General features: G+C 37.2%; 1 protein-coding gene across 1 annotated transcript in view; it reads left to right on the top strand.

Annotated features, from left to right (window-relative positions):
- The window catches only part of ATXN10 (ataxin 10), a gene marked incomplete at both ends in the record, with an annotated part of 99,741 nt that extends 77,160 nt beyond the window's left edge, over window positions 1–22,581 (top strand). The window contains 2 exons of the mRNA XM_080347444.1: window positions 5,215–5,278; window positions 22,394–22,581. Of these exons, the coding sequence (XP_080203570.1) occupies window positions 5,215–5,278; window positions 22,394–22,581 (252 nt within the window). The remainder of the gene's footprint in view (window positions 1–5,214; window positions 5,279–22,393) is intronic.
- Window positions 22,582–24,637: the final 2,056 nt, after the last annotated feature.

Genomic DNA, 24,637 nt, shown 5'->3' with positions numbered 1-24,637 from the left:
TCATTGTTATGACTGTATTTTCCTCTATTTAAACTGCTTTTAACCCGAGTCAGGAGAGTGACCCTGTCCTCTTAGTAACCTCCTTGTAGGTGTGGGAAGGCTGCCATCAGGTTTTCCTGAAACCTTCTCCAACTCCAGTTCCCTCAGCCTCTCTGTGCATGGCAGAGCTTCAGCCCCTTGAGTGGGTCGCAATCTGAGTATCAAGGAGAATTGCTTCATTTGGTCTGCTGGCTCTGCTCCTGTTGATACAGTTTAGGATGGATGTTAATAACTTAATGATTTTGCTCTTCAGAAGTATGTTAAAAGATAATTTCAGTAATCTAGAATACTAAGAGAAAACAGAAAATATAGTCAATAAGTTTGTTTACTGTGACCTTAATATGTTCTTTAGGCTGCCTGTGGTCATGCCGTCCCAGATGTGTTATTCTTTCCTGTCTCTTCTACTTTACCTCCTCCAGCTGTTACATCCATTAGCCAGTTTAAATGAAATTTGTCAGAGAAGTATGGGTATCAGAAATATTGTTAAACTCTTTTTGCCTCATGGGAATCTGCAAACAGGTAGACGAGAAACCCGAGGTAGTGCTCCTGAGACGGGAATCTGGGTAGTGGCAGATGAATCCCTGATCCACTGCAAACTAAGGCTGACATTTGGCAGTCGATAGCACACTGGTACCTATGGACCATGTGCTGCTTGCATGGTTTTTGATACTTATATGTGTGTGACAGAACTAGGAGCCTTGCAAAGAGTACAGTGAAAGAGCAAGTTTGCCAGTTTTGGTGCTCCCAGAAGCCTTTTTTTCTTTTAAGTTCCGTAATGTGAATAGAAATATAATGATCTGGAGGTGAATGTTGCTTGAGACAGACTTTTTATCTGGTAGGAAACTACTGATTTGTAAAGAATGTTACATCTAGAGCTTTTCTATAGAAATGGTTCTTGCTTGTTCCCAGTTTTGGACTTGTTTCTAGAGTTTGTTTCCCCCACCCCAAACACTTTAATTTGTCTTTCTATTTGTGCTTGTCAGTGACATGTAAAAAGAAGGCCAGGCATTAGCATGGATTACTCAAACTGTTAGCAGTCCACTTCTGTTTGTGAGGACACATTTACTTTTGCTTATCTTTAGTTACACCAAATGAAACTTCTACAAAATAGAAGTATTTCTGTGACTGAAACAAACACATTTCTCATTCTGCCTTCTACATCGATTGAAGACTCAGGATCAGTTGCATTATAGAGGAAGAACAATTTATGTTCAAGCTGTTGTTATCTAAAGGCAGAAATGTACCTTTTGCATAATATTATTTTTATAGTTGACTAATGTTTCTAACACTTGAAGTGTTAACAATTTTTGAAGAGATTATTTTTGCTGGAGATTTTCTGTTTCTGTCTGTATAGTTGCTGGACCTGGAGATTGTAGTTGCATTTTATTAGATGTATGCAGAATTCTTGTTCAACAACAAGCACTGTCATGCTTGGAGAATTTGCATTTTTACCTCTGAGCTTGGCTCCATTGCTGCTGGAGTGAAAGATTCAAGAAATAGTCTACAGTTAATTTATATTTTCTCTGGGCTTTGCTGTGGATGATAATGACAATTAATTCTGTGAATTTTATTTAAAAATACTGGGAAATTATCAGAGGTCATTCCGTTCAGGCAGATATCCTTCATTATGCTAGTGACATTATTTATATATTGGTTAATAAATAAGAATTCTGGAAGATATCATTAAAACTTTAGTTTTGGGCTGAATAAACTCATTTGTTATCAAGACAAAAAGCATAGCTTTTTCCTTAGGATTGACATATCCCAAACCATCCAATTAAAACTGTGTTGTTCCTTGGCTGTGGAGGCAGTGGGTGTATGTGGTCTGGGTTGGTCACTTTCATAAGCTCTTGTTTAACATTTATATAGCATCTCTGCCTACATGGGCTTCTGTTCGGTGTCTGGTTTAAGTAATTGAAATGGATTGTTAAATTCCTGATACAAAGAGGGAAAAAAACTTAGCAGTCACTTTGTCACCAGGGAAGGCATTTTCTTTTAGGTATAACACATTTACACTTCTCACTGGCATGATACCGATCTTCATTATGTTTCAAAGGCAATACAGAAATCAAGTGAGACAGCAATATAAAGCTGTGTTGTGAAAGATGTCTTTCTTAACTGACAGAGACAGACACTTGCCTTTGAATGATGGATGTTCTATTTTTTCCGCTTTTTGGAAAACAACTTCAGAAACTAATACAATAACATGAGGGCAAAAGTTTTGGTACTAACTGGACTGAAGTGCTAGAGATCTCTAGCACAGAGCCTTATGTTTTAAATTTTAAACTTAAGTAACCTTTGTAATTAACATAAATGTGATTGAGAGTTCAGTCTACACATAGGCTGCAGCTTCTTTTATTGTTTCAGTGTAGTTCAGAATAAAGCCTTATAGTTATTCATAATAAAATAACCATGTAAGTGTTTTTTACAATTCAGTGCAGTTCTGTGTTATTGGTCAGCTATCTGTCAATAATGTAAACAGATAATAGGTTTAGTGATCTTTTGTAACACAGGCCAATGTGAGCAATCGTGTTTACAATACAGACAGAACTGTCTAGTCCTTAGTTTCTGTCTATAATCTCTTCCAAAATCCGCATGGAATACAGCCAGTTTCACACCAGCCACTACATGTTTTCTTCTCAGGAGGTTTTTGCACCTTATTTAAAGTGAGATTTGGGACTTGCGCAATACCAACTCCTTTCCCAAGCCCTGAAGAAGATCCCTGCAAAAGGTCCACTGCTGTACTCTGCATTTCACAGACATTTCTCTTCAAAGGAAAAACTCTGAGGCCAACAATTAGTTGAAAAAATTCACTAACCTCTTTGTATTGGGCAGCATAGATCCAATGAATCTCTGTAAAAGGTTGAAACCTAGGAGGGTGGTTTCCTGACATTTACAACATCTGCTGGTGTGAGAGTGAGATTTGAGCGACTCTTGCCCTACAAGTAGGACAGCCAGGTGGGAGGTAGTAATTCCTTCCTTTGACTGTCTGTGGCATTCTTGTTGCAGAAAAGTCTCTGCTACATGCAGAGCAATTACTGAACTGGCAGATTACTGCTAGTTGATGAACAGCTGGCGTGGACTGGAAATGCTCTAGCAGTGGTTGCTCAGGAATGAAAGGTCTTCGTTCCACAAGTCACTCAGAGAAGTGTATAGATTTGTCTTGGGTGTTGTATTATACAAGTTTTCTCTCCCTTGCTTCATTTTATTGTGTAGTAAGTCATAAGTTACGTAGTAACACTGGTGTCGTGGCAACAAGAGTTATACCTACCTTGGTCAAATTCTATGTGCTGTTTAATTGTACGCTGTTCAAGAGACTCTCGGTGGGTTCATAAGGCAGTGGTAGTTAGGAACGGGTTTTTATGTTAAAGTATCACTAAGGCTTTGATTTCCTGCTTCTGTTCCCACTTTACTTTGAAGGAATCTCATTATATTTCTGCAGTAATGTTCTGAAGTGTCTGCAGTAATGTTTTGAAGCGTGTGTGGATTTTAATTAAAATTTTCCTTTCCCCAAATACTCACTATGTTGACTGAACATCTCATTTGCATCTAACTGGAACAGATTGCATGGTTTATTTCAGTTGACAGCACCTAATCTAGATTAATTTGTACTGTTCAGCATTTCACCGATGCAAAATAAAAGGTAACATTGTAGGCTACGGCATGAAAATCAAAGAACTAATATTTCCCAAGCACATGCAAGTACTGTATTACTGAAGGGTCACTGTTTGTTCAAGCTTTGAAGTATAACATCATGCATGTTTTGGACAAAACACAAAAATTTCGTGGAAAGAATGTATATTTTAAAACTTGTGTTATTAACTGTATTTAAGGTAGGTATAGTTATGCATGTTACGAGCACAGATGTGCCAGTTAGGTCTTAAGAGCTAGCAATGCTCTTTGCTTTTCTTACAGGTAAGCCTTGCCTGTTCGTGTATCCATCTCTGTTACTTTCTCATGTTGTAGCTTGAGAGTCTGCAATAAGATTATCTGAAAAGGATCTTGTAAGAGTGATGTCCTAAGATCTGTCTCTGAACTCAGTTTTACTGATGGATAGTCTGTTTTGGATTTCACATCTAAATCTTCTCCTACTCAACTTTCCTCTCTTATGATAGAACGTGCATTTCAGAAAGCTGATCCATCCTGCAGTATAAACTTTGTGCGCTGCTGTTTTACGTGGTACATAAAAACACATCATATTTTGAGAAAAAAAAAGATGGAAGAGAGAATCCCATAATGAAACTGCAATCTAAATTGACATTCTGTCTAAATTCCTTTGCCTGCTAGGTTTTGGGTTGAAATTAAATTTTAAGGGATTAAAGAATTTAAGATTTGGACAAGTACAGTTTGGCTATTAGAGAATCACAGAATGGTTGAGGTTGGAAGGGACTTCTAGAGGAACCTCTTGTCTAACCCCCCTGCTTAAATGCAGATCATGTTGCCCAGAACCATGTCCAGGTAGTTTAAAGAGTATAAATAATACACTGGTATAAGAATACAAATAATTAATCCTCACACTTTCAAGTAATTTTGAAACTTCTGTAATTAAAAAAAAAAAAAACAAACACAACAACAACAAAAACGCTTGTATGTCTTAAGAAGGTATTTCCAAGGTTGAAATTTTGCAGATAATTCAGAACAGGTTTTCATTTAAATAAGTAACACTTTCTGAAGTTATAAATAGGCATGATGATGTATGGTGTTACAATGTACCTGAGAAGTCTAGATAAATTTCTTATGGAATATACTTTTCTTAAGATAATTATGCTACATATTATTGCTGCTGTCAGCTTGTCCTGAGTTCCTGGTAGTGGAGTTGTGTGCATATGAGTCTGTTAGGGTTATATGTTATTAACTCATCCACACAAACAAATGTATTAGTGTAATTTGTGAAGTCACGTGTGTATATATAGAAAATAAAAATAGAAAGATCTCATCTTTGCTGATTTGCTAATTTGCTAAATGAAGGAAGAATGTGAAATTAATATCTGCTTCTATTACTGTTTTGTGATACTTATTGCTGATAATAGCAGATTTACTCTGTAACTTAAGTTAATGTATTTAATATTTTTTTATGAAACAGACATCCGTGTTGTGTTTTTAACGTATTTCTTGCATGAAACATCTTGAGTATTGTTGAGACATCTGTTAAAGTAAAGATTTGTTTTTATTTAGGTTTATGAGTTAGATGGCATCCCCTTGATCCTGGACAACTGCAGCATTGATGACAACAATCCTTGTATCCTTTACAAAAGAATTCTGATTATTGAATATGACTCACGAGAAGAGGTGTGGGGGTTTAATATATTTATTCCAGCATTGCTTTCCGTTGGTACCTAAGTCTAACTGGTCTCCTGAGTTTCTAGGTTGTATTTAAATGCTTGGTTCAGAAGTCAGCAAAATTATAAACATGCTTTCATGAACCGATTCTAAGCCAAACTGTGCTTATAGTCTGTTCCCTAAAGTACATTTACAAATTACTCATTTACAAATGTCAATTCAGTGAGGTAATTGTGATAGCAATCTGAATTAGGACTATGTTTGGTTATTGCATCAGATCTTGGAGCTTTTACTTCAACTGAAATCTATTCAGTGGACTGAAATAAGTACCCCATCAATTCTGTATGCTTATTAAATCTGACTGGAGAAGTTATTCTCAGCACACAGGCAAGGCTAGCAAGCTGTAATGAAAATTAGTAATTGCGAGAATTAATGATGCAGATTACTGAAATGTTGAGGAGATTTTAATAAAAATGGCATTGTGCTTCGTATTTTTCTTTTTCCTGGGGTTTAAGAGCAGAGACTTTCCAAGATAAATTGCTGCTAGAGTGAAATCGCTTTATATTGAAGATAAACAGTTGCTAAGCAGACTTACCCATCTCTTCATGAACTCCATAGTAATCCTGCTGATGTGTTCAGTGAGTGAGCTATTATTTTCTGTCATCTAATCATTAGCTCTTTGTAGGTTTCTGGTAAGTGCATCTGGAAGACAAATGCCTTTCCTGTCTAGAGTAATGTCAGCTTTCTTACATGAAATAGGTTTTTTAAGCTAATTTGTCAGAAAAAGATCACTTTTTAGCAATTATCATAAAAACAAACAAACAGAAAGTTGTGAAAATATTAAGTATTCTCATAATAATATGCTGTAGAACATCATCTGCATATAAGTTTATCTTAAAAGGAAGAAATAATGTAGGGACAGATGACAGCAAGATGTTAACAAGCTGGATGGAGGAGCAGTGGGTGTTAAGTATCCTCTGAGTTGTTCACTGTTTCTTTGTATGCAAGGTTTTTTTATTCATCATCATTCCTGTAGTTGGAGACATGACAGTGTGTCTCTTGACAGTGCACTGAGTAGCAGAGTTTGATTTCCACAGTCCGACTCTGGTAAGGGGCACTACTGAATGCGATGACACGGGCAGGGAAAGTTACCTTTCCCTAACCAGAAGAGCAGCCTGAGAAACCCTAGGAAGGGATTTTGATCCCGCGTTAGTCTTCCTTTGCTGGAAAGCACAGCTGTGCAGCAACTTTTAGAATGTCTTTCTAGGATTAATCCTTCATTTTAACTGTTAGTAAAAGAGGATAAACTTTGAAGCCTTCAAAAGGTAGAGTTGTAATTTACGATTTTGAATGAAATGAAAATAAAATACCATGGGAGCCTTTACTGCATTTTTGGGCAATGTGGAACTTCTGACACCTTTTGATACAGGCTGACATTTTATGGTTGTGCTATAAACTTCTTACCAGAAGATAAAACTTTGCTTATTTGGTTTTTAAAGACTTACTAGACATAATGACACCTCTTAATATGAGCTTTTGCCACTGATCCATAGCATACAGCATTCAGGTAAATGAAAAAGCGAGTAGCACTTGGGCAGAGCAGGGTCTAGCCTGCTGGGATGCAGTTTGCTGCCTCAGCTTTTGGAGCACAGCTTCTGGCTGCTACTGTGTTTATCATTCTGAGCTAGAGCTATTCCATGTGCTCCTGTGCTACATGAAGTTAATGCTCCTCTGCTTCTCTCCTACCTCTAACCTTCCTCATCTGCTGTGTTCTCAGCATGTCTTATGCAGGGAAGCAGAAGAGGAATTTGCACAGGTTGTATCTGTCTCCACTTTCACCTGCTTTGTAGTGTATTGTGCTACTTCTAGACAACACAAATCAGGTCCTTAGGAGCACATAGGTGCCTGACTCCATTGCATAATACTCCTCTGAAGAGAATCCACTGTTTCTCTCTGTGCACCCAGTCCTGTTTGCCATGAATCCATTTTGTGACGCTTGTAAAGCAGAGCAGCGCTCTTACTAAGATTTCAAAGCCTACTTGCTTAAAACTGAAACATCCCCAAATTGCCTACATTGTGACTTTGTGATCCAGAGTGAATATATTTTATGTCTTTTCTCATTTCAAGGAAAATTAATTGAAGGGAAGTATTTAGGCAGCTCTCGAGCTGAGTGTTGAGCGAGTTGCTGAAATTCAAATATGATCGCTCAGTGGTGCTGCAGTTTGCCAAGGTGGTGTAGAAAGCTGCAAGGGAAAGCTCAGTGTAGCTATTCAACCAGGTTCCTTTGGGGAGTCATGTCCAGAAACTTCTCTTTGTATTCCACTTTCTAATGCCTGTTTTTGTGGTTTCAGGCTGTGTTACTCCATTTTCTTCTTGGATAAAGCTGACTGGAAAAAGTTTCTTCCAGATTTCTTTTATATAAGAACTTCTTAGATTTCCTAGTAAACTATTAGTAGATGCACATTTTTGTTGGAGCTTTGTCTCCTTCAGAGACACTCAGACTCTACAGTTAAGATGTTGTTATGTTTTCTACTGAAGACAGAGTTGATATACTGATTTTCTACATTTTAGTAACTAAGTTCTACCTCCAAATTACACATATAAAATTTTCTAAGGAAAAATGTGACTTTTGTGGTGAAAGTGATAGGATTCTTTTTTTTTTTTTCTGCATGGAAATAGAAATAGTAATAGTTTCCCTAAAGTATGTGATTCATCACGAGAAGCTGAACTGCCCTGTTAGATGTTAAAAGAGCTCTTTATTACCTTTGAAAGGAGAAATACTTTGATAAGTCCTTTTATTTGTGGCATATGGAAGCATACTGAAAGAGGAAATGGGTCTGCTCTTATCCTAAAATAAATTCCTTTGTAAACCTGTCATTACCTTAAAATTGCATCCTTTGAGATCCTGAACAGTTCTGTAATGTGCGTAGAAATATCAGGAGGTTTGTCGCTTCAGCCATCACTAGCTGAAGTTCAAGTGACATGTTTCCATTGCTTTAGCTTTTTTGGTTTGAATTCATCTTTCAGTGCCCAGTTTGGGAGAACTGTTATCCTGTCTAGTTACATCTCAGGCAAACTTGTATCTTTTACATTTGTACTAACAAATGGTTCTTTTGCCTTCAGGTTATTTCATGAGTAAAAGCAACAAAAAAATCTCCACCCTCATTAGTAACAGATATGAAGATGATTATGGACAGTTACGAACAAAATTTCTGTACCCCTTGCAAAGATTATTTGAACGGGTATTTGAAATTTTCAGCTAGTGTAACTTTACATGGTTCCAGGTAGATTCAGTGGAGAAATGCTGAAAGATATCAGATTTTCAACTGATAATTGTCAGACTTTTAACACAGGGGAAAAGGTAAGTAGAGTGAGACTAAGAAGATGTGGTTCATTATAGACCTTGGGGTCTGAAGAGTTAAACTTCAGAGGAGGTTGAATGTCACATTAACTTTTTCTATATCCATTAAATCTTCCATCTTGAATTGTCTGTATCCTAATCATAACTGACCTGTATCCAACAGAAAAAATGGTGTTTCAGAAATGCAAGTGGGTTTGTTTGTCTTTAGATTAAGGAGAGGTTCTTTCATGAGATAATTTTTTTTTGTTTTGAATATTCACTTTATTGATCTGCTTCTGAAAAGCTGGACGTGTTGTGCCTTTACCTATGTAACTTGTGTTTAAAAACAAATAAATTAAACCTGCCACAGAATAGCAGAGTGGGTTGGAGATGCCCATTTGGGTAGTATGAGTGAAAAGTTTGCTCCAGATCCCATTTTCCAAGTTATTAGGGTTGAAAAGGTGTTCTAAATTAAAATATCTTCTGTTTTGCTCTCAAAGCCACCATGTTCCTTGGCTCTGACAAGCTCTAGCACCAAAACAAGAGCCCTTCTTTTTGTTCTTATCTTTTACCTCATCGTAAGCTCTTATTGCTTCTTCCAGCTTTATTTCTGACCTTTCATAGATTTCACTTGCTAAAGGCAAACATAAAGAGGGAGGCCAGCCCAGTCTGATCAAAGACTGTTGACCCTAATAATACAAAAAAGATGCTTATGAAGGATTTTAAATAAACCAACCTGTTTATTATTGAAGACTTTTCAGTTTACCTTAACTAAGTTGTCTGCTTTTTTGCTCCTTCCTGACATTTAGGCTCATGAGTAGCACACAAAGATGTGCCTTTTCTTTTTTTTTGGTTCTTGTTTGCTTACTTGTTTTCAATTTAATGGCTGTAATGGAAAAAAAAACCAAAACATTATCCAAATAACTATAATGTAATAACTGTTAGTTAAACTGGTACAACTTGAAAATCAGAAGGAAAATGCAATTTTGAAGATCGAATATTCTTCTTTTTTCAGGGTGCTTGCCAGTCTTACTCTTTTGAGATTCTCACAGTAGATCTCTTGATAAATTGATTTTGTGAATGTCTGAATTTAATTGGAATGACCTTATGTAAGTATATATATTATATTAACTCCTAATCAGGCATGTTTTTCTGTTAACTGAAAGTGCAGTCATGCTTGAAAGAAAAATACACTGCTGTGTAGAGTGTGTACGTACATACACACATATTTATATATGTTTATACACATGAGTAAAAGCCCAGCAGGCTATATGTTAGGAGTAAGAATTTTCAGCATTTGTGAAAGAAGAACCTGTGGTTGCTGTGGATATCCATACATAAGCCCCTTAGTTTGAATAATGGGTGAAAATGTAGAAAATATAAGTTAATTTTCAGATACTCCTTCCCTAAGCTTCTTCGATTATATTCGGTCTGAGAGTCATCTGAGAGATAGATTGAAAATACTTTTGATTTCATGGCAACAGCAAGTATAATTGTGGTTCATGAAACGTCTGGCTAAAGCTAGAAGAAATCAAGTTGCTATGGTCTACAACAATGTCAGTTTGTTTTTGTGAGATGCCAACAAAGAGTTTGGGGCAAGCTGACAGACATTTTATTTCTAAGTTCCAGAGTACAACCTAAAACAGGCCACATACTGTAAAAAAGCCTCACAGCTGAACAGAAGCCAGTAGAAAGCAAAAATAGGACAGTGAGTTGACTTTTTAGACTAAACCATCAGACAGTTGAGCATTTTTATGTAAATGTGGCTATCTCATGTACACTGGCAAGAAAATACAGCGTAATGTTACATCAGTAATGGTTGCCTTTCTTTGGAAAGCTCACTTCAGGCACTGCCAATGCAGTTAGTAGTTTGAGGTGAGCTATTTGGTTCTGCATTTTCATAAACACACATAAAATCATGTCAGTGCAAAGAACCTAGACTACTGATGAAAAACATAATGACCTCCTCATGCCCAGTCAAGTTCTGCCCATTTGGAAGAAATCACCCTTTTCCTCATCCCGTTGACACTTGGCCTTGCTACACAATTAAGTCTGAAGTTTACCTGGGCTGAATGGAAGTATGTTCTTTGGTAGCTGGCTCAAGTTTTGCATTATCAGAGTTTATTGCCACTGCAGCCCTTATCCTCAGACACAGAGCACAATTAGAATTGTATTTTCTGTAAACCACTACCGATTGTCACAATGACTTTAAGAAAAAGGAAGACAGTGAGTGCTTAGTGACCTAGCAGTGGAAGAAGAACAGAAATTAGTTGGCCTGAACCTTTAGGTTCGTAATGCTAAGGACAACAGAAAATATCAACTGGGTGGCAGCCGACTACCACAGATGTAACTAGGATGAAAAAATGGTCAAGCAAGAAGTCACTATGTTGCCATACTTCAGTGCAATTCATCTCCTATGCGCTGAGAATTCTTCCCTAAAAGCCTGGAGAGAGTGGAGGATTTCTGGTTCGTGGCATATGTGCAAAACTTAGCTCCTTCTCTATATCTTAAAATTATATATTCAGATTAACTGGTCAGACTAGAAACTGGAACAGGTACAAGTGTGGTTATTCATTGAGCAATAAGTCTCTGAGAGGGACTTATTTCTTTCACCTTATTCAGCAGACCAAATCCTATCCTGTTCCTGCAAGTTGTTGTGAATTCTTTATAGCTGTATTTTGTTTGATACTAATGGAGCCTAGGGGTCTGTGTGGCTCATAAGGGGATCCCTCAGTGTTGTATGATAAGACGTTTTTTCAGCTGCAGTGGTGGCCTAGTTTCCTAAATGATTCCCAAGGCTTCACCTTTCCTGTTATTTCTCATGATGAAAGGGGAAAAACACAGCTATTCCCACACACTCCTTTTGGGTTTTTTTGGGAAGGTCATCTGCCCACCAATGCCTATTTCTGTCACTGTGTACCAGGTCATCTTTACAGTCTTGAAAGCAGCATTGGAAGTGATTGGTCTTGTTCTTACAGAAGCATTAATGGAACAGCAAGGTCTGGATTTCATTCTGAGTAGGATTTTTCTATACAATATTGAGTAAAGTCTGTAAAGTGGGATTATTGTAAATCTCTGAAGAGGGAGGAACTAGGTGCGTGGTCCCTGTTGAAAAGGGTACAGGAGGCATTTGTGTAACCTAATCCAGTTTTAAATCGCTCTTGACATTTACTTCACATCTGAGAAACTGGGATAATACAGCTTCCATGTCTTAACTCATTGTTTGTCTTTTCTGTATGTTGCAAACTCTTTGAAACAGAACTCACCTAAAGGTGAAGAACCAAGAAAAACACCTACCCTGTCAGGATTAAACATGATATTTGGTAGATTTCACTTCTGACTCAAAGACTATAATTCTGAAATGATTTTTGTAAGAAAATGTTTACATTAGAATGAAGGCAAAAATGTTAAGTTTTCTCATTAGATGTCTTACATCTACTAGCTGTATCAATAATCCACACCATTCCCCAAGAACAAATTTTCTCTTGTCAAATGCAGCGTTCTCCTAAACTGAAGAAGACTGAGACCACAGGAGGAATGCACTGTGCGGTACAGGAAAAGATATTAAATTAAAATGCTGTCCCTTTTTTCTTCCAGAAATGACCAAGATTAAATTTGGTGTTTAGGCATTTAACAAAATTTTTAATTCATAATGGTGTATTTCAGGTTGCTGGTTCTATAATTTGAGGATGCAATTTATTTAGTGCTTCTGCAGGATAATTAAAATACTGAAATACAGAGTTCATGGACAGAGGGGCACTGTTAAGTCTCTTGAGAATATATAAGATACTAAAGCACATTTGCAGAGATGTAGATATGAAGCCTGTTCTTCAGTATCTCACCTCTACCTAGCTCCAGTAAGTGAGAACTACCATCATTAAAAGTGTGTGATGTACAGGATCCCTATTAGAGCTGGAGAAAGTTTAACAGAGCTATATAGAATGTAAGAAGGCCCTTTCAAGTGTTACATTATAATATTTCTAATCCCTTGAAAAAAGTAATCTCTGTAGGCACCAACTCATGCATGTAAAAGTAAGGAATTAAAGTTAATAACTCTATTTCTAAACTAAATATTGTCGTATTTGTCCTCTGCCCTAATCCTCTTGGTGGATTTAAATCCATGACAGGCTTGAATTCTTGAAAGAAGGTGGATCTTCCGTTACCAGGAGCACAAAAAAAAAATCAGAGAAAATATAATATTTCACTGCTTTTATAGCTCAAAGACCTTGTTTGATTTTTCTGTAGACTTTCTTTTGAAAAAATCCCCTCTGGGCTTAGATGGACCACTAGAAATTTGATACCCAAAGATTTTTTTGGGTTTTTTGTTTGTTGGTTTGGGGGGGGGGGGGGGGGTGGTGGTTTCATTTTTGTTTTGTGGTTGGTTGGTTGTGTTTTTGTTGTCATTTTTTGTCGTGTTTTGGGGTTTTTTAAATAACACTAGGAGTGGTGCAAAAATATTGTTGGGAATGGAATGCCTTCTACAACTGCCTTATCATGTTGCAGTCTGTCTTCTTGACATTGTCCCTCACATGCCTCCAAAGAATATTCAGATGTCATATGGCCAGTGCTTTGCATAATGTCTTTAATCTGACATATTTCTGTTGTCCCATTTTTGGTCACTGTTATTAAAAAAATCTGGAACTTCAGCTGGCAAATGCATTGTCCAGTGTAGCACCTTGTTATCCTTAAATCATTTTTCTTCACTTCCCCAGATCTTTGTTTAGACTTTTTTCTTTCTATTTCCAGACTGGTTTCCAAAATCTAAGCTTTCGTTTCTTGCTAAGGATATATTTGCAGTCCATTCCATTGACCTTGTTGGTTTGTTCTTGTCTCTTGGTGTTCTGAGATTTCTTCAAGTAGATGCAACCATTTCCTGAGATTGTGGCTAATGGCTGTTTTGCAAAACGTGGGAGAAAAACCTTAGCTGGTTATAATACAGTCGCATCTTTCAAAACACCCATTTATTTAACAGTTTTTATTTTTGGATGCACACTGGACATTGTCTGGTGTTTATGAGACTGAAACTGGAGTTTTGTTTACCTTCGTTGTTTTGTTTATTTGTCATAAAGTGACTTTTGAAATTGCCAAAAGCACCAGGGGTGGGTTTTATGCTATGTAAGTTATTCAGAGACCTTGAATCAATAAAATAAATATTCAAGCACAACGCTGATAGTTAAGCTGTCATATGGAACCTTATTGAATCCATATAAATAGATTAATCTCCAGGGCTTATAGATAGAAAAAGAACTTCTATCCAAATTATGAGTCAGCTTATCTTGTCATCTACATTAGACTGATAAATTACAATTAGCTTGACCACATCTCAGGTATTAACTAGATTGGGCTTTTGAGTCTGGTGCCAAATTTTTGAAAGTTTTATTTGACTGATGTAATTTCCATTTTAAAGTGTTTTAGTAAAGCAGTTCATTTCTATTTGTATGTGTATAAATGCACATGAATATATTTCTCTGTGTAGGTGGAGTTTTTTTCTTTACACATTCAAGGAAATTTAAAATTACTACAGTTTGCCTGATATTTAATGAGTTTTTGAAGAAAATTCCCATCCCCCTATGCTTTAGTGCTTTACGTGTCAATGTCTGTGGTAGGTTTTAATAGTAATTTGATACATGAGTTTCAACTTAATGGAATTTTGCATTTTTTTCTGTACCTGGGAAAAGAAGATAAGCTAAGGCATTTTTAACAGTTAGGTAACAGCAACTGAAGCTTTTCCTTTTTAATGTAACAATCTCCTAACTCTCCAATACCTCTTGGAGATAACTAGCAGTTTTAGTTGTCATGAATTCTTAAAATGGGATTAGTGTAATAGAAGGGATGGTAAGAACAGCATCTTGTGACTGTGGAGCATTAGCTTGAGATTGATCGAGAGTGTGATTCTTTCTGTTATAAAACCAGATGATTTATAGTTACTCATAAATTATGGGTTTCTATTAAAAATGTAAGTCATAATTTAAAAAAAAATTGGCAGCCTAAGCAGCAAAAATGAATGTGTCATATTCATGGTTTTGAGCTAGTATTACAAGTCTGAGTATAGGAAAAAGTAAAACAAACTAGAGGTTATAGCTTAATTTTTTTTAAAGTTCTGTAAGTTTTGGCATAAGAGACATGATAATAAAAATAGCCTGACATGGCTAAACATGTACTATGGCTTTTGTAGCTCTGGAGTACTTGGCTGAAATTTTGTGTTTAATTTCATAGTATACTAAGGCGTGTTGGCACTGTGCTTTGAAGTCCCACAGGCTGTGAAAGAAGGCACATAGAATATGGATAAAATGTTGTTTAGCTGTCAGGCATTCAAGACCAGTCGCAATCTAGGTGTATAATACTGTTCAGTAGTGCCTTATATATTCTGTTAACTTAGACACACCAGTGATCTGGGGAGAAAAACCCCCACGTTGCTCTAGGTAAGAAATGTCTTAGTAACGCAAATTGCTGAAGTAGTAACCAGTCCTTTAATTACCACAAGGTACTATTCAACTGGATGTCACTGGAGTGAGTATGAAGTTAAGAACAGTCAAGCGTTGGAACTACGAGCCTCATGATTGAGGTCTGAGTGTCAGAATTGGACAGTGCTGGAAACATGTTTCTGAATGACCTGGAGAGCTTGGACTCTACTTGCGGGACTGTAACAAGGAGTGAGGGGGCAACCGAATATTGTCAGCTTTTGCTTTTCACTTTTTCTGAAATTGGTAACAGCCAGAAGAAGCAGGCAACTGCATTGTACCTGTAACCAGCCATATAGGAAATTTTGGCAGAATTTGTTACATAACTCTGATGCCTATGCTTCAAAAGGGATGCTGAAAAATACAAATGGCGAGAAGAGGTATAAGAATTATGCAAAGCTTGGGATATGTGCCTCAGTTTCTCTCTTTAGTTCATGGAAAAGATACTTGCCAAGTGCCTTGATCATGATCTGTGATTTTTTTTTTTAATCTATAATGAAGAAAAGAATTGGTATTTGGAAACCATTCTAAATAAATCTAAACTAGAAATAAATCACAGGCTGCAACCAATGAGGTATTTACCCACTGGAACAGTTTATTTAGTGATACAGTGAAATTTTGGGGTCAATATTAGATGTCTTTCGGAAAAAGGTGTGAAAATATCTTGTACATGGAACAGAATCAGCAGGCTTGATTTCAAGAGTGGTCATCTTTGTTCTGTGCCGAAGTGTTGGGCAAAAGAGATATAATCTTCCATTCTGGTTTTAAAGTTTATTTGTTGGCCATAGATGCTTAAATGGATGAACTTTCACTGAAAGTTATACATGAGCTATAACGTACCTGTCTGTTGATTATACAGAAGATATGAGTCCCATGTTAAAGAAAACTGTATCCCACAGGGCACAATTTAAGAAATGGATTCATCATTACAGATAATAGGTAGGATGTTAAGAGACTGGTATAAATCCAGGTAGGCAGAAAGGTGGTGTTCGTCTGCTAGAGGAAGAGATAACTGCTAGTGTGGGAGGTTAGTGAAGGCCTGAGAACTGGAAAAACAATATTTAATGTACAATTATTTTCTGCTACAGATACTTCCTAATTTCTGTAGGCTGTGAATTACTGAGAATGTTGCCTCTGTATTGAAACTATTTTGATGAGTTTAAACTGAGTAGTTTTGCCTGTTAGTGTATTCTGAGGCGGCACAATTTGAGATCTTTCTCTGGCAAAACAGTGTTCTTCTACAGAGTGGAATTCGAGCTGCAAACCTCAGTTCAGGTTTTTGGGGACAGGCTTTCTATCTTTACCAAAATATTTTGTGGAGGCAAATTTGGATGGGGAGAGCTCACAGCCCACCTTGATCTTTCCTGTCCCAGTAAGGAGTAGTGGGAAAGGGCTGGCTGCAGGCATCTTATTTCATATATTTCCAGTGAAGCTTTGCTGCCACGTAGTGGTGGAGATTGAAGCTTGTTGGGAGGTGGATGGTCCAACCCTCCTACTGATCTCTTGGACCAGGTGAGAGTTACCTGTAGCAGAAATGAACCTCTGCTTTAGGTTCCCCAGTGTAACTAATCTTATCCCTGAATAATGTGATCAGGAATATATGCGTCTTCCAGCATACAGTGGTGCCTCTCCACCTCGAGGCTTTTAGGTTAGATGAGTTGTGTTGTGGCTGCTCTGCAAGAGACAGGTCAAGCCAAGGTGGGGGGGGGGGGAGTGGAAGGAAAGGGAAGAAAAGGAAAAGAAGGAGAAGGAGGAAGACATTCCCAGTTGATAGAGCACTGCCTGGTTGTAGCTTTTAAACCCAGAAGGTGGTGACTGCAGTCATGGGTGATAATGTAGTGACTGCTATGGAATAAATAAAAGTACAGTCAACCAAAATGTTTTAGACCTCCTTATTGTAACTTCTAGGCAGAGTATTTTAAGTTTATATAGGCTGAATTCCTGAAGTTTTCTGATGCTGGTAATTTAATGTCAGATATAAATGAATTAGCTTATTTAAAATGAGTAAGCAAATTAAGATAAAACCTTTAGCTCCTTACGTTTTCTGGTAATGACTTAAGCACAAGTAAAAGTTTTGTAAAAAAGGTAAATAAATTGTAAGGATTTTCTATCATCTTCTACAGCTTCTAGACTTCATAAAACTACTGGAACCCCCAACAGGAAGAAATTTGTAGAGCTTTGTAAGCAATTTGGCTGACTGCACAGGACTGAATCCTGACTGTCTACTACGTGTGGTCAATCACAGCACATTGATCCAAATGGTGATTAACAGTTGCAGTAGCTGTCTAGAGACCTCTTTTAATGGTGAGAAGAATTATCCTCAAGTTGCTGTGAAACAAAAGTACTTAAAAGGACTTGAAGGGGAAGTGGTTTATGTCTTTTCAGTGTGGTCCTGTCTGTACGTGGAAGCAATCCTTCCAACGTGACACTTTCGTATTTCTTTCCTCTCTACAGAAGTTTTAGTGATAATTGAATTACTTGTTGAAGAACAGAAAGAAATACAATGAACAAGAATTATATTTTCATTGTCTCTGGTTTCTGTAATAGCCCTATAGACCTCTTCCAGCTCTTAGAGAAGCTGAGTGACTTTAGCTGATGCATAAACAGCCCATTTGACTAAGGTTCCAATCCATGTGGGTTGTCTTTCTTGATAAAGTTTTGTATCTTTTCCCACATTTCATAAAATATAGTTAATATTTTAATAGTCGATAATCTGATTTAAATGAAATAATAGAACTGGGCAAAGAATATCCTCGTTTTCTCATTAGTCCAATGACTTTTTAGGAAGAAAGTTTCCGAAGTAATCATTTAATTATTGAAAATAACTGCAGTGCAGGAAATGGTCTAGTTTAAAAAAAAAAAAAAAAACAAACTATCTATACTCTATAATAAATCAGATTCCCCAGCAAGGATGTTAGACTTAGAAATTCCTCAGTATTAATAACTGTCAAGGAGACTTAAGAAAATAGGTGTACGTATTTAATTCTCCTTGTGACCACGTTTCAGTATCTGTATTAGGAAATTATAATACTTAACTTTTAAAACTTACTGCTTGCTTTTCCCAAGCAACATACTTTCACATTTACTTATGCATTGCTGTATATCTACCTCATCAGATTCAAACATTAATAATTGTGTCTACTGTCTTTCATCCATAGAATCAAAATTGTTTTAAAGAACAACTCATATGGATGCAGATGGCTCCAATAGACTTGCCAATAACATTTAATCCAAATTGGACCTCCTAATATGAGAATGAAAAGTGGGAATACTCTCTTTGGGAAATGATTTGTAAGTCCTCCTCTCCAGTAATGTATCACAATAGGATATTGGTTGGTGTTTCCTGACAGTATGTGGTTGTATTTTCATACACCATTAAACTTATAAAATGGTCCCTGTGCTATTGCAGCATTCACTCTAGCAAGCTCTTGTAGACGAAACCATATGAAAAGAAACAAGAGAATGGTGAAAAGTTCCCTTTGCAGTCAATGGCAAAACACAGGATTTAGTGGCATAGATTTTTGTGGTTTATGTTGATTCCAGATAGTAAAATCTTTCATCCTCTGGGGCAGATTGCCAGCACATTTTCTCCATCTCTCTTCCTTTCTCTCTGTACATCCCCCTCCCCGATAATTGAAGCTACAAGCCAGGGGAGTTTAGATGATAAATTTTAAATTGCTGGATGAAGATGTTACACAAGTATGGAATGCAGGACAAGTTGATTCCATTTTGTTATTGTTTGTATAAGTCAAAATAACATGGGAATCCCATAGCATACAGTACTGATAGATTTTTTTAAAGTTGCTATAAATGTGTACGAATGTCTGCTTTTATTCCCTAGACACAGGTAGTCTAGTAATGAAGCTCCTGCAAAATGAAAGAAAGATTTTTCTTTCTTTTGTGCACCCTCTGCACTGTGACAGAGGTACTATAATCCTCACTTCTTTGTCTATAATATTAATTTCAGAGCACACTATGTCCTCTTGGAAAAATCTAGACCAGTCTATGCAATCAGATCTACTGTGCTTGCTGCATTTCTTCTCTTTTATGCAGTTTCACAACAAACAGGCTCATGCTCTTATTTGTAGTAACTATGGAAACTTTAGAAGCTCTCTTTCTAAAGCTGAGCATACAATAAAGTGCTTAAAGTGTCGGTAGAATTAGAGACTCTAGAATATGTTTAATTTTCTCTCTGTGTCGCTATCTTTGGAGAGGAGCAAGAGGGTAATGTGAATATTAGCTGGAGACTGGCTTTAATCTCTGCTGACACTTAAGTCTGTCTAGGTCTGCACACAGCCATCCAAAGGTCTTAGCCTCACACAGCATGCGAACAAGGGAAATCATGCATATTCATGACTGAATTTACAATGGAAAACCTACATGCAGAAAAGAGTTTTTTGAGTGAGTGAAAACGTTATTGAAACCATTTTGCAGCTTCAGCTACAGTAGTCAATAATGATAAATGCCATAATGATGATAGAGTTCATAAGATAATGGGGATGTCTTAGATATTATGTAAGCATGAATGGGTATGATAATGGGAAAACATCATTTGCTCTGGGGTTTAGCAGTTTTTTTGTGTTAAAGGACATAAAAATGATGGTAACAGGATTATTCCCAAGGCTACTACATAAAAAAAAAAAAATAAAATGAGAGTAGTTTTTCTCTGTGTGGCACCTTGTGAGATTGAGAACTGTCATTCTTTGAAAATAATATATATTTTTTGGAGGTATTCTTTTATGCAAGAGCTGTATTTTATGCAGAGTTGAAGAAGAACACAGGAGAATTCTGCTTGTTGTCCCAGGAGCAGAGCCAGGGAGGATGGTAGCATGTTTTTCACAGTCGATTGGTAGTATTTAATGTTATTTTTTGGCACTTGTGAAATGCCTTAAATCCGACCTCGGAAGGACCTGCCTAGGTATCAGCCTTTGTTCATCTGTTTGTTCCTGTGCATCCGTCAGCTTGCATACTTTACGATTCTGAAATTTATTCTCACCATTGGAGCTGAGTGAGATTCTGCTTATATACGATTTGATTTCTTTGGTATTTTGTTGTTGTTTCACATACTCAAATGTAATCTTCAGTGGAAATATTCAGTTTATGTAACTTACATGTAGTTTGGCACTTGACTTTTCACTATACCATAGCAGTGATACACTGATGGAGAGAACAGATTGATATTCTCAGTCATAAATCATAGAATCTTTTAGGTTGGAAAAGATCTTTAAGATCATTGAGTCAAACTGTTAACCTAACACTGCCAAGTCCACCACTAAACCATGTCCCTCAGCACCACTTCTGTGCATCTTTTAAATACCTCCAGGCATGGGGACTTCATTCTCGCCTGTTGAGGCTTTGATGTGATACATAATTAATTTTGTTCCTTAATTCTCTCCTCTGTCATTGTCCCACCCAGATCCAGGACTTAGCCAGAATTTTTTAAATGGAGGAGGAATGTAGCATGCTTCCTGACAAAGTCTGAAGCACTTTGTCAGAAAAAAACCTATAGTTGTAGCTGCTTTGCCATTTTTTTAATTTCAGTTCTGGTCTGGTTGAACATGAAAATAAATATAAACTGCTATTAAAAGGCAGGGGGCTGTTTCACTGATGCATGCCAGTGCAGGATTGTTCCCTAGCATGTGTTTTCTGTGATGTTCATCCAAGCTACTCTTCATTTAAACCCTTCTCTCTCTGCTGATGATTTCTCATGTGCTTTTTATTTGAGTCCCTTCCCTGTTCTTTTTTGGCATCGAAGTAGCACTGTGGTTAGGTATAGTCATAAACGTTTTTTTCTTGGTCTTCTGTATTCTCAGTTTATCACTTCCCCTCTCTTAAAATGTAATCTTGTGAAGGCAGGACTGGGTCTTGTATTAAGAAAACTGCTCCTGCTACATTTTGTTATTTATCCACATTGCCTGGTGCGTCCAATGACCCAGCACGAGCAGCTGCCTCTGCCGAAAGTACATAAGCCTAGGGGATGCTTGGAGGTGGCGGCAAGGTTGGCACAACAGTCAGTGCAAGGTGCACAGAGACAATGGCAAGACTGCTGCTGTAAGGATGTGCATGCGATGGTGCTGGATTTTCCAAGTACTAGTATGATAGATTGTGCAAGAAAGTCCAGTTCCTGTATATTGTTCTTTTGGCTGAAGTTCTCATTTCCACAGCTGAGGAATTTTCCCCTCTGGTCACCTCTGGCGAATACTATCTTATTTCTATGCTTAGACACTGTCCAGTCCAGAAGACATCAAGGAGATGAGTAAATTATGCATATTCTTCTACTGGATGTGAAGCTACATGTAGTAAATAATTGGTGCCCTGAAGGCAAACCACTTTTGTGTGATTCAGAATGGCTTGCCTCCCATATGGGTTACTTGGGAAAGATTATATCATAACAGAGCTTTTCAGCTGCAGAATTGGGACTAACATCTCTGACACTTCATAAAATGAACACTGTAGTTCACTTGGAAGATGTCTGACTGATAATCCTGGGAATTTAAATCCTTTGTCTACGGCCCTGACGTGTGCCTCAATCCTGGCCTCAAGGGACCACCTTAGAAGGTGAATGAGTTGCAGCCTGTGCCCATTTAAACAGTGGGTAGCAGGAGCTACCCACTGGTGATCATAGTGTCTGTTCTGTTGGTAAGTTTGTAAAAGGACCCAGGTACAAAGAACCAAGTTTAGGTAACATTAGGAGTTAAATATTTTAAGTGTCTCCCATATTATTTGTGCTATTTTCAGTTGCTAACCTGGAAATGTTTCTCTTTTTTTGCATTTCTTCAACTTTTAGAATGGAAATAATAGTTGTCTTCTTTCTCGCACCAGATTTATGGCTCACTTTGTTTGCCAGTTTGCATTGAAGTGTTCGGATCGTAAATATAGTGACTGACTTTTTTTTCCCTCAATCTCACTAGGAAGATAATTGGAACATTTCAATTAACTATAGTCTTGTTGTAAAACAGTATGTCCTTTTAATTCCTGTGTTCATCTGTGTTTTGTTTTGGTTTTTAATTCAAGGTAAAACCTAATAAACTTGCCTGAAGTTAAGGGACATACCTCATTTAAACTTAAATTACCTCATATGCAAGTGTTTGCAGGTTCAGAGTCATTGCCTGTAAATGTCTTACTTTTTAAAACCTTTGATTTCTACTGTTTTTCTGGGTTTGAGGGATTAGGGGGGCAGTGGGGGCCCAGGGAGAGGGGCATGCGGTAATAAATTAAAATAAGCATAGTTTCATCTTTAAATCAATAAATGATCCTTAACTTTGTCCAACAGTTGTGAACCAGTGGGCAGTATATGCTATCCGAAACCTCACTGAACAGAATGAGAGAAACCAAGAGCTTATTGCGCAGATGGAGGAGAAGGGGCTGGCAGACAATTCTGCCCTTGAGAGTATGGGTTTAGAGATAGAGAAACGAGATGACAAGTTAATTCTGAGATCTGTTAGGAAAAAGCTCTCGTGAACAAAAACTGAAGAAGAGTCAAACCATTAAAAGAGGATTTCTCTTTTAAAATAGTTTTCCTTGCTCAGGCTATCAAGATTTCTTCAGTTTTAGTTCCAGTCTGCTGGAAGTCTTACGTTCATTCTCAGAAATACCGCCAAATGATACTTCTGCCTCACTATTGTAAACAAAAGAACACCCACACATTTTCTAAATACCTAGGTAAATTAACCTATGGAAGAAGATCCTTCTTTTCAGACGGTTGAAATTTCACTGCTTTCTTGTTTCTTTAGTAGAAAGATGTCATGCGTGCAGTACTGAGTTGTTATAATTTCCATTGCTGAACCCGGAGATAACTATCATTAAAAACTCAAAGAAGAAATAACTGCTTTGCAGTCTGCCTTCTCTGTTTAAAAGATCTATGCTGAGTCAGGGCTCAACAATGAAAGTTACTCATTTTCAGTCATGGTGCTTAAATATCTCTACTTATATAAGGATCAGTGGAACAGTTGATGTACATAAATATTTAATGAATTAAACACAACGTGCCTTCTGTGTGTTTAAATTATTAGTAAATTGTCTTTTCTACCTTGTTACCTTTCAGTCTTCATGACAAGTATATTAAAAACAAAGCTGAGGCTGTTGTGGCAACAGATGCTACATTCCTTTGCACTGGGGCATGTCTCTGTTTTGGAGACTTCGGTGTTTGTTTGAATTTTATTTGTTCCTTTGGATGGTAAGTCAGCCCACTTTCCTTTTATTTTGCACTTCTCATGGGTTTTCTGAACTCTGGCAGACTGCTGAAGAGGTAGTTTCTCACTGTGATTAATTCTAGCAGTTTCTTTTCACCCCTCTGCCTTTCCAAAACATTGACAAAACTCATTTCCAGTTAATTAATTCAAGAGAGGCAGAAGAATGGAAGGCCCTGCCTCTTCATTTTGGGTACCCTCCTATATTGTTGTTGGACCCTGCCACTCTGGAATGTGGCATGAATGAGATGGAGGGAGAAGGGGGGTGAAGAAAGGGTGGGGGGGGCACGGTTAACTCTGTGTGTGCCATAGCTTTGCCGTGGTAGCTAAGAACTGTAATAATCCATAAGCAAACCAGGAGTTACAGCTTAATGTTCCTAATGCTTGTGAATCGTTGCTGTTGTTTGTTTATCTTCAGTTGTGTGTAACAGGAAGGTCCCAGGAAAGTTAAGTTGTTCATGTTGTTGTCATCAGTTAATCCCATTCTTAAATGGAAAGGTAAGTTTATGTCCTAAAACTACATATACATGTAACAGCTATTCAGCCATGTGCATCAGCTTTTGCTCCTCCAATTTGTTTTTTTATTTAAAAATGAAAAAAAGCCCCATGTGGTACTTTGAACTAAGAAATATAGAGTAATACTTAAAACTAGTGGTGAGTATAGCCAAACTACTAAGACCTTTCCAAGTTAACCATAAGATTTCAGTGTCTACCACGCTGACCAGGTGGAACTATGGAATTGACCGAGTGGGATTTTAGTCACCTGTTGTTTTAAAAGGCAATGATATAAAACCGCTCTCTTTAGTCATTTAAGTAAAGGATGTATATAAAGGGATAATGGCAGTGGGAACAGAGACTGTAACTTTTGGTGCTTTTAGTGACTTCTTACCTTAAAAACAAATGTGGGAGAAAAGTGTCCTTTGCTTTAGTAAAGAATAAACATGAATATAAGTGAAGTGCTTTGTTTGCTTTTCAGAAATAATTTGACAGGAACATTTCAGCAGCATTTCAACAACTAAAAGTTGTTGTGTTTATGTGCTGGTTTATAAAGTCATTTGTTTTACAGGTAGGTGCCTTTTGCTAGCTGAATGGAAAAGAATGCATGATTTTGGTTCTTCTTGAGCACGTGATCTAACAGATTGTGGTTTATCAATGATTTCCATAAGCCTTAGTTCTTGGTTTAGGCCAGAATTAATTTAATTACTGTGTCACATAAGTTCTACAGCTGGTTTTGTTTGGGTTTTAAAATTTTTATCTCCATAACACAATGGAAAATTCGTACTTTTCACCTAAATGGTGAAAATACTTTCACCATTTCACCATACTTT

This window comes from Nesoenas mayeri (genome assembly GCF_963082525.1).
Source record: "Nesoenas mayeri genome assembly, chromosome: 1".
In the NCBI taxonomy this organism is placed as follows: domain Eukaryota; kingdom Metazoa; phylum Chordata; class Aves; order Columbiformes; family Columbidae; genus Nesoenas; species Nesoenas mayeri.
Note: the sequence above shows the minus strand (reverse complement) of the source record. Positions and strands in the feature narration are given on the sequence as shown.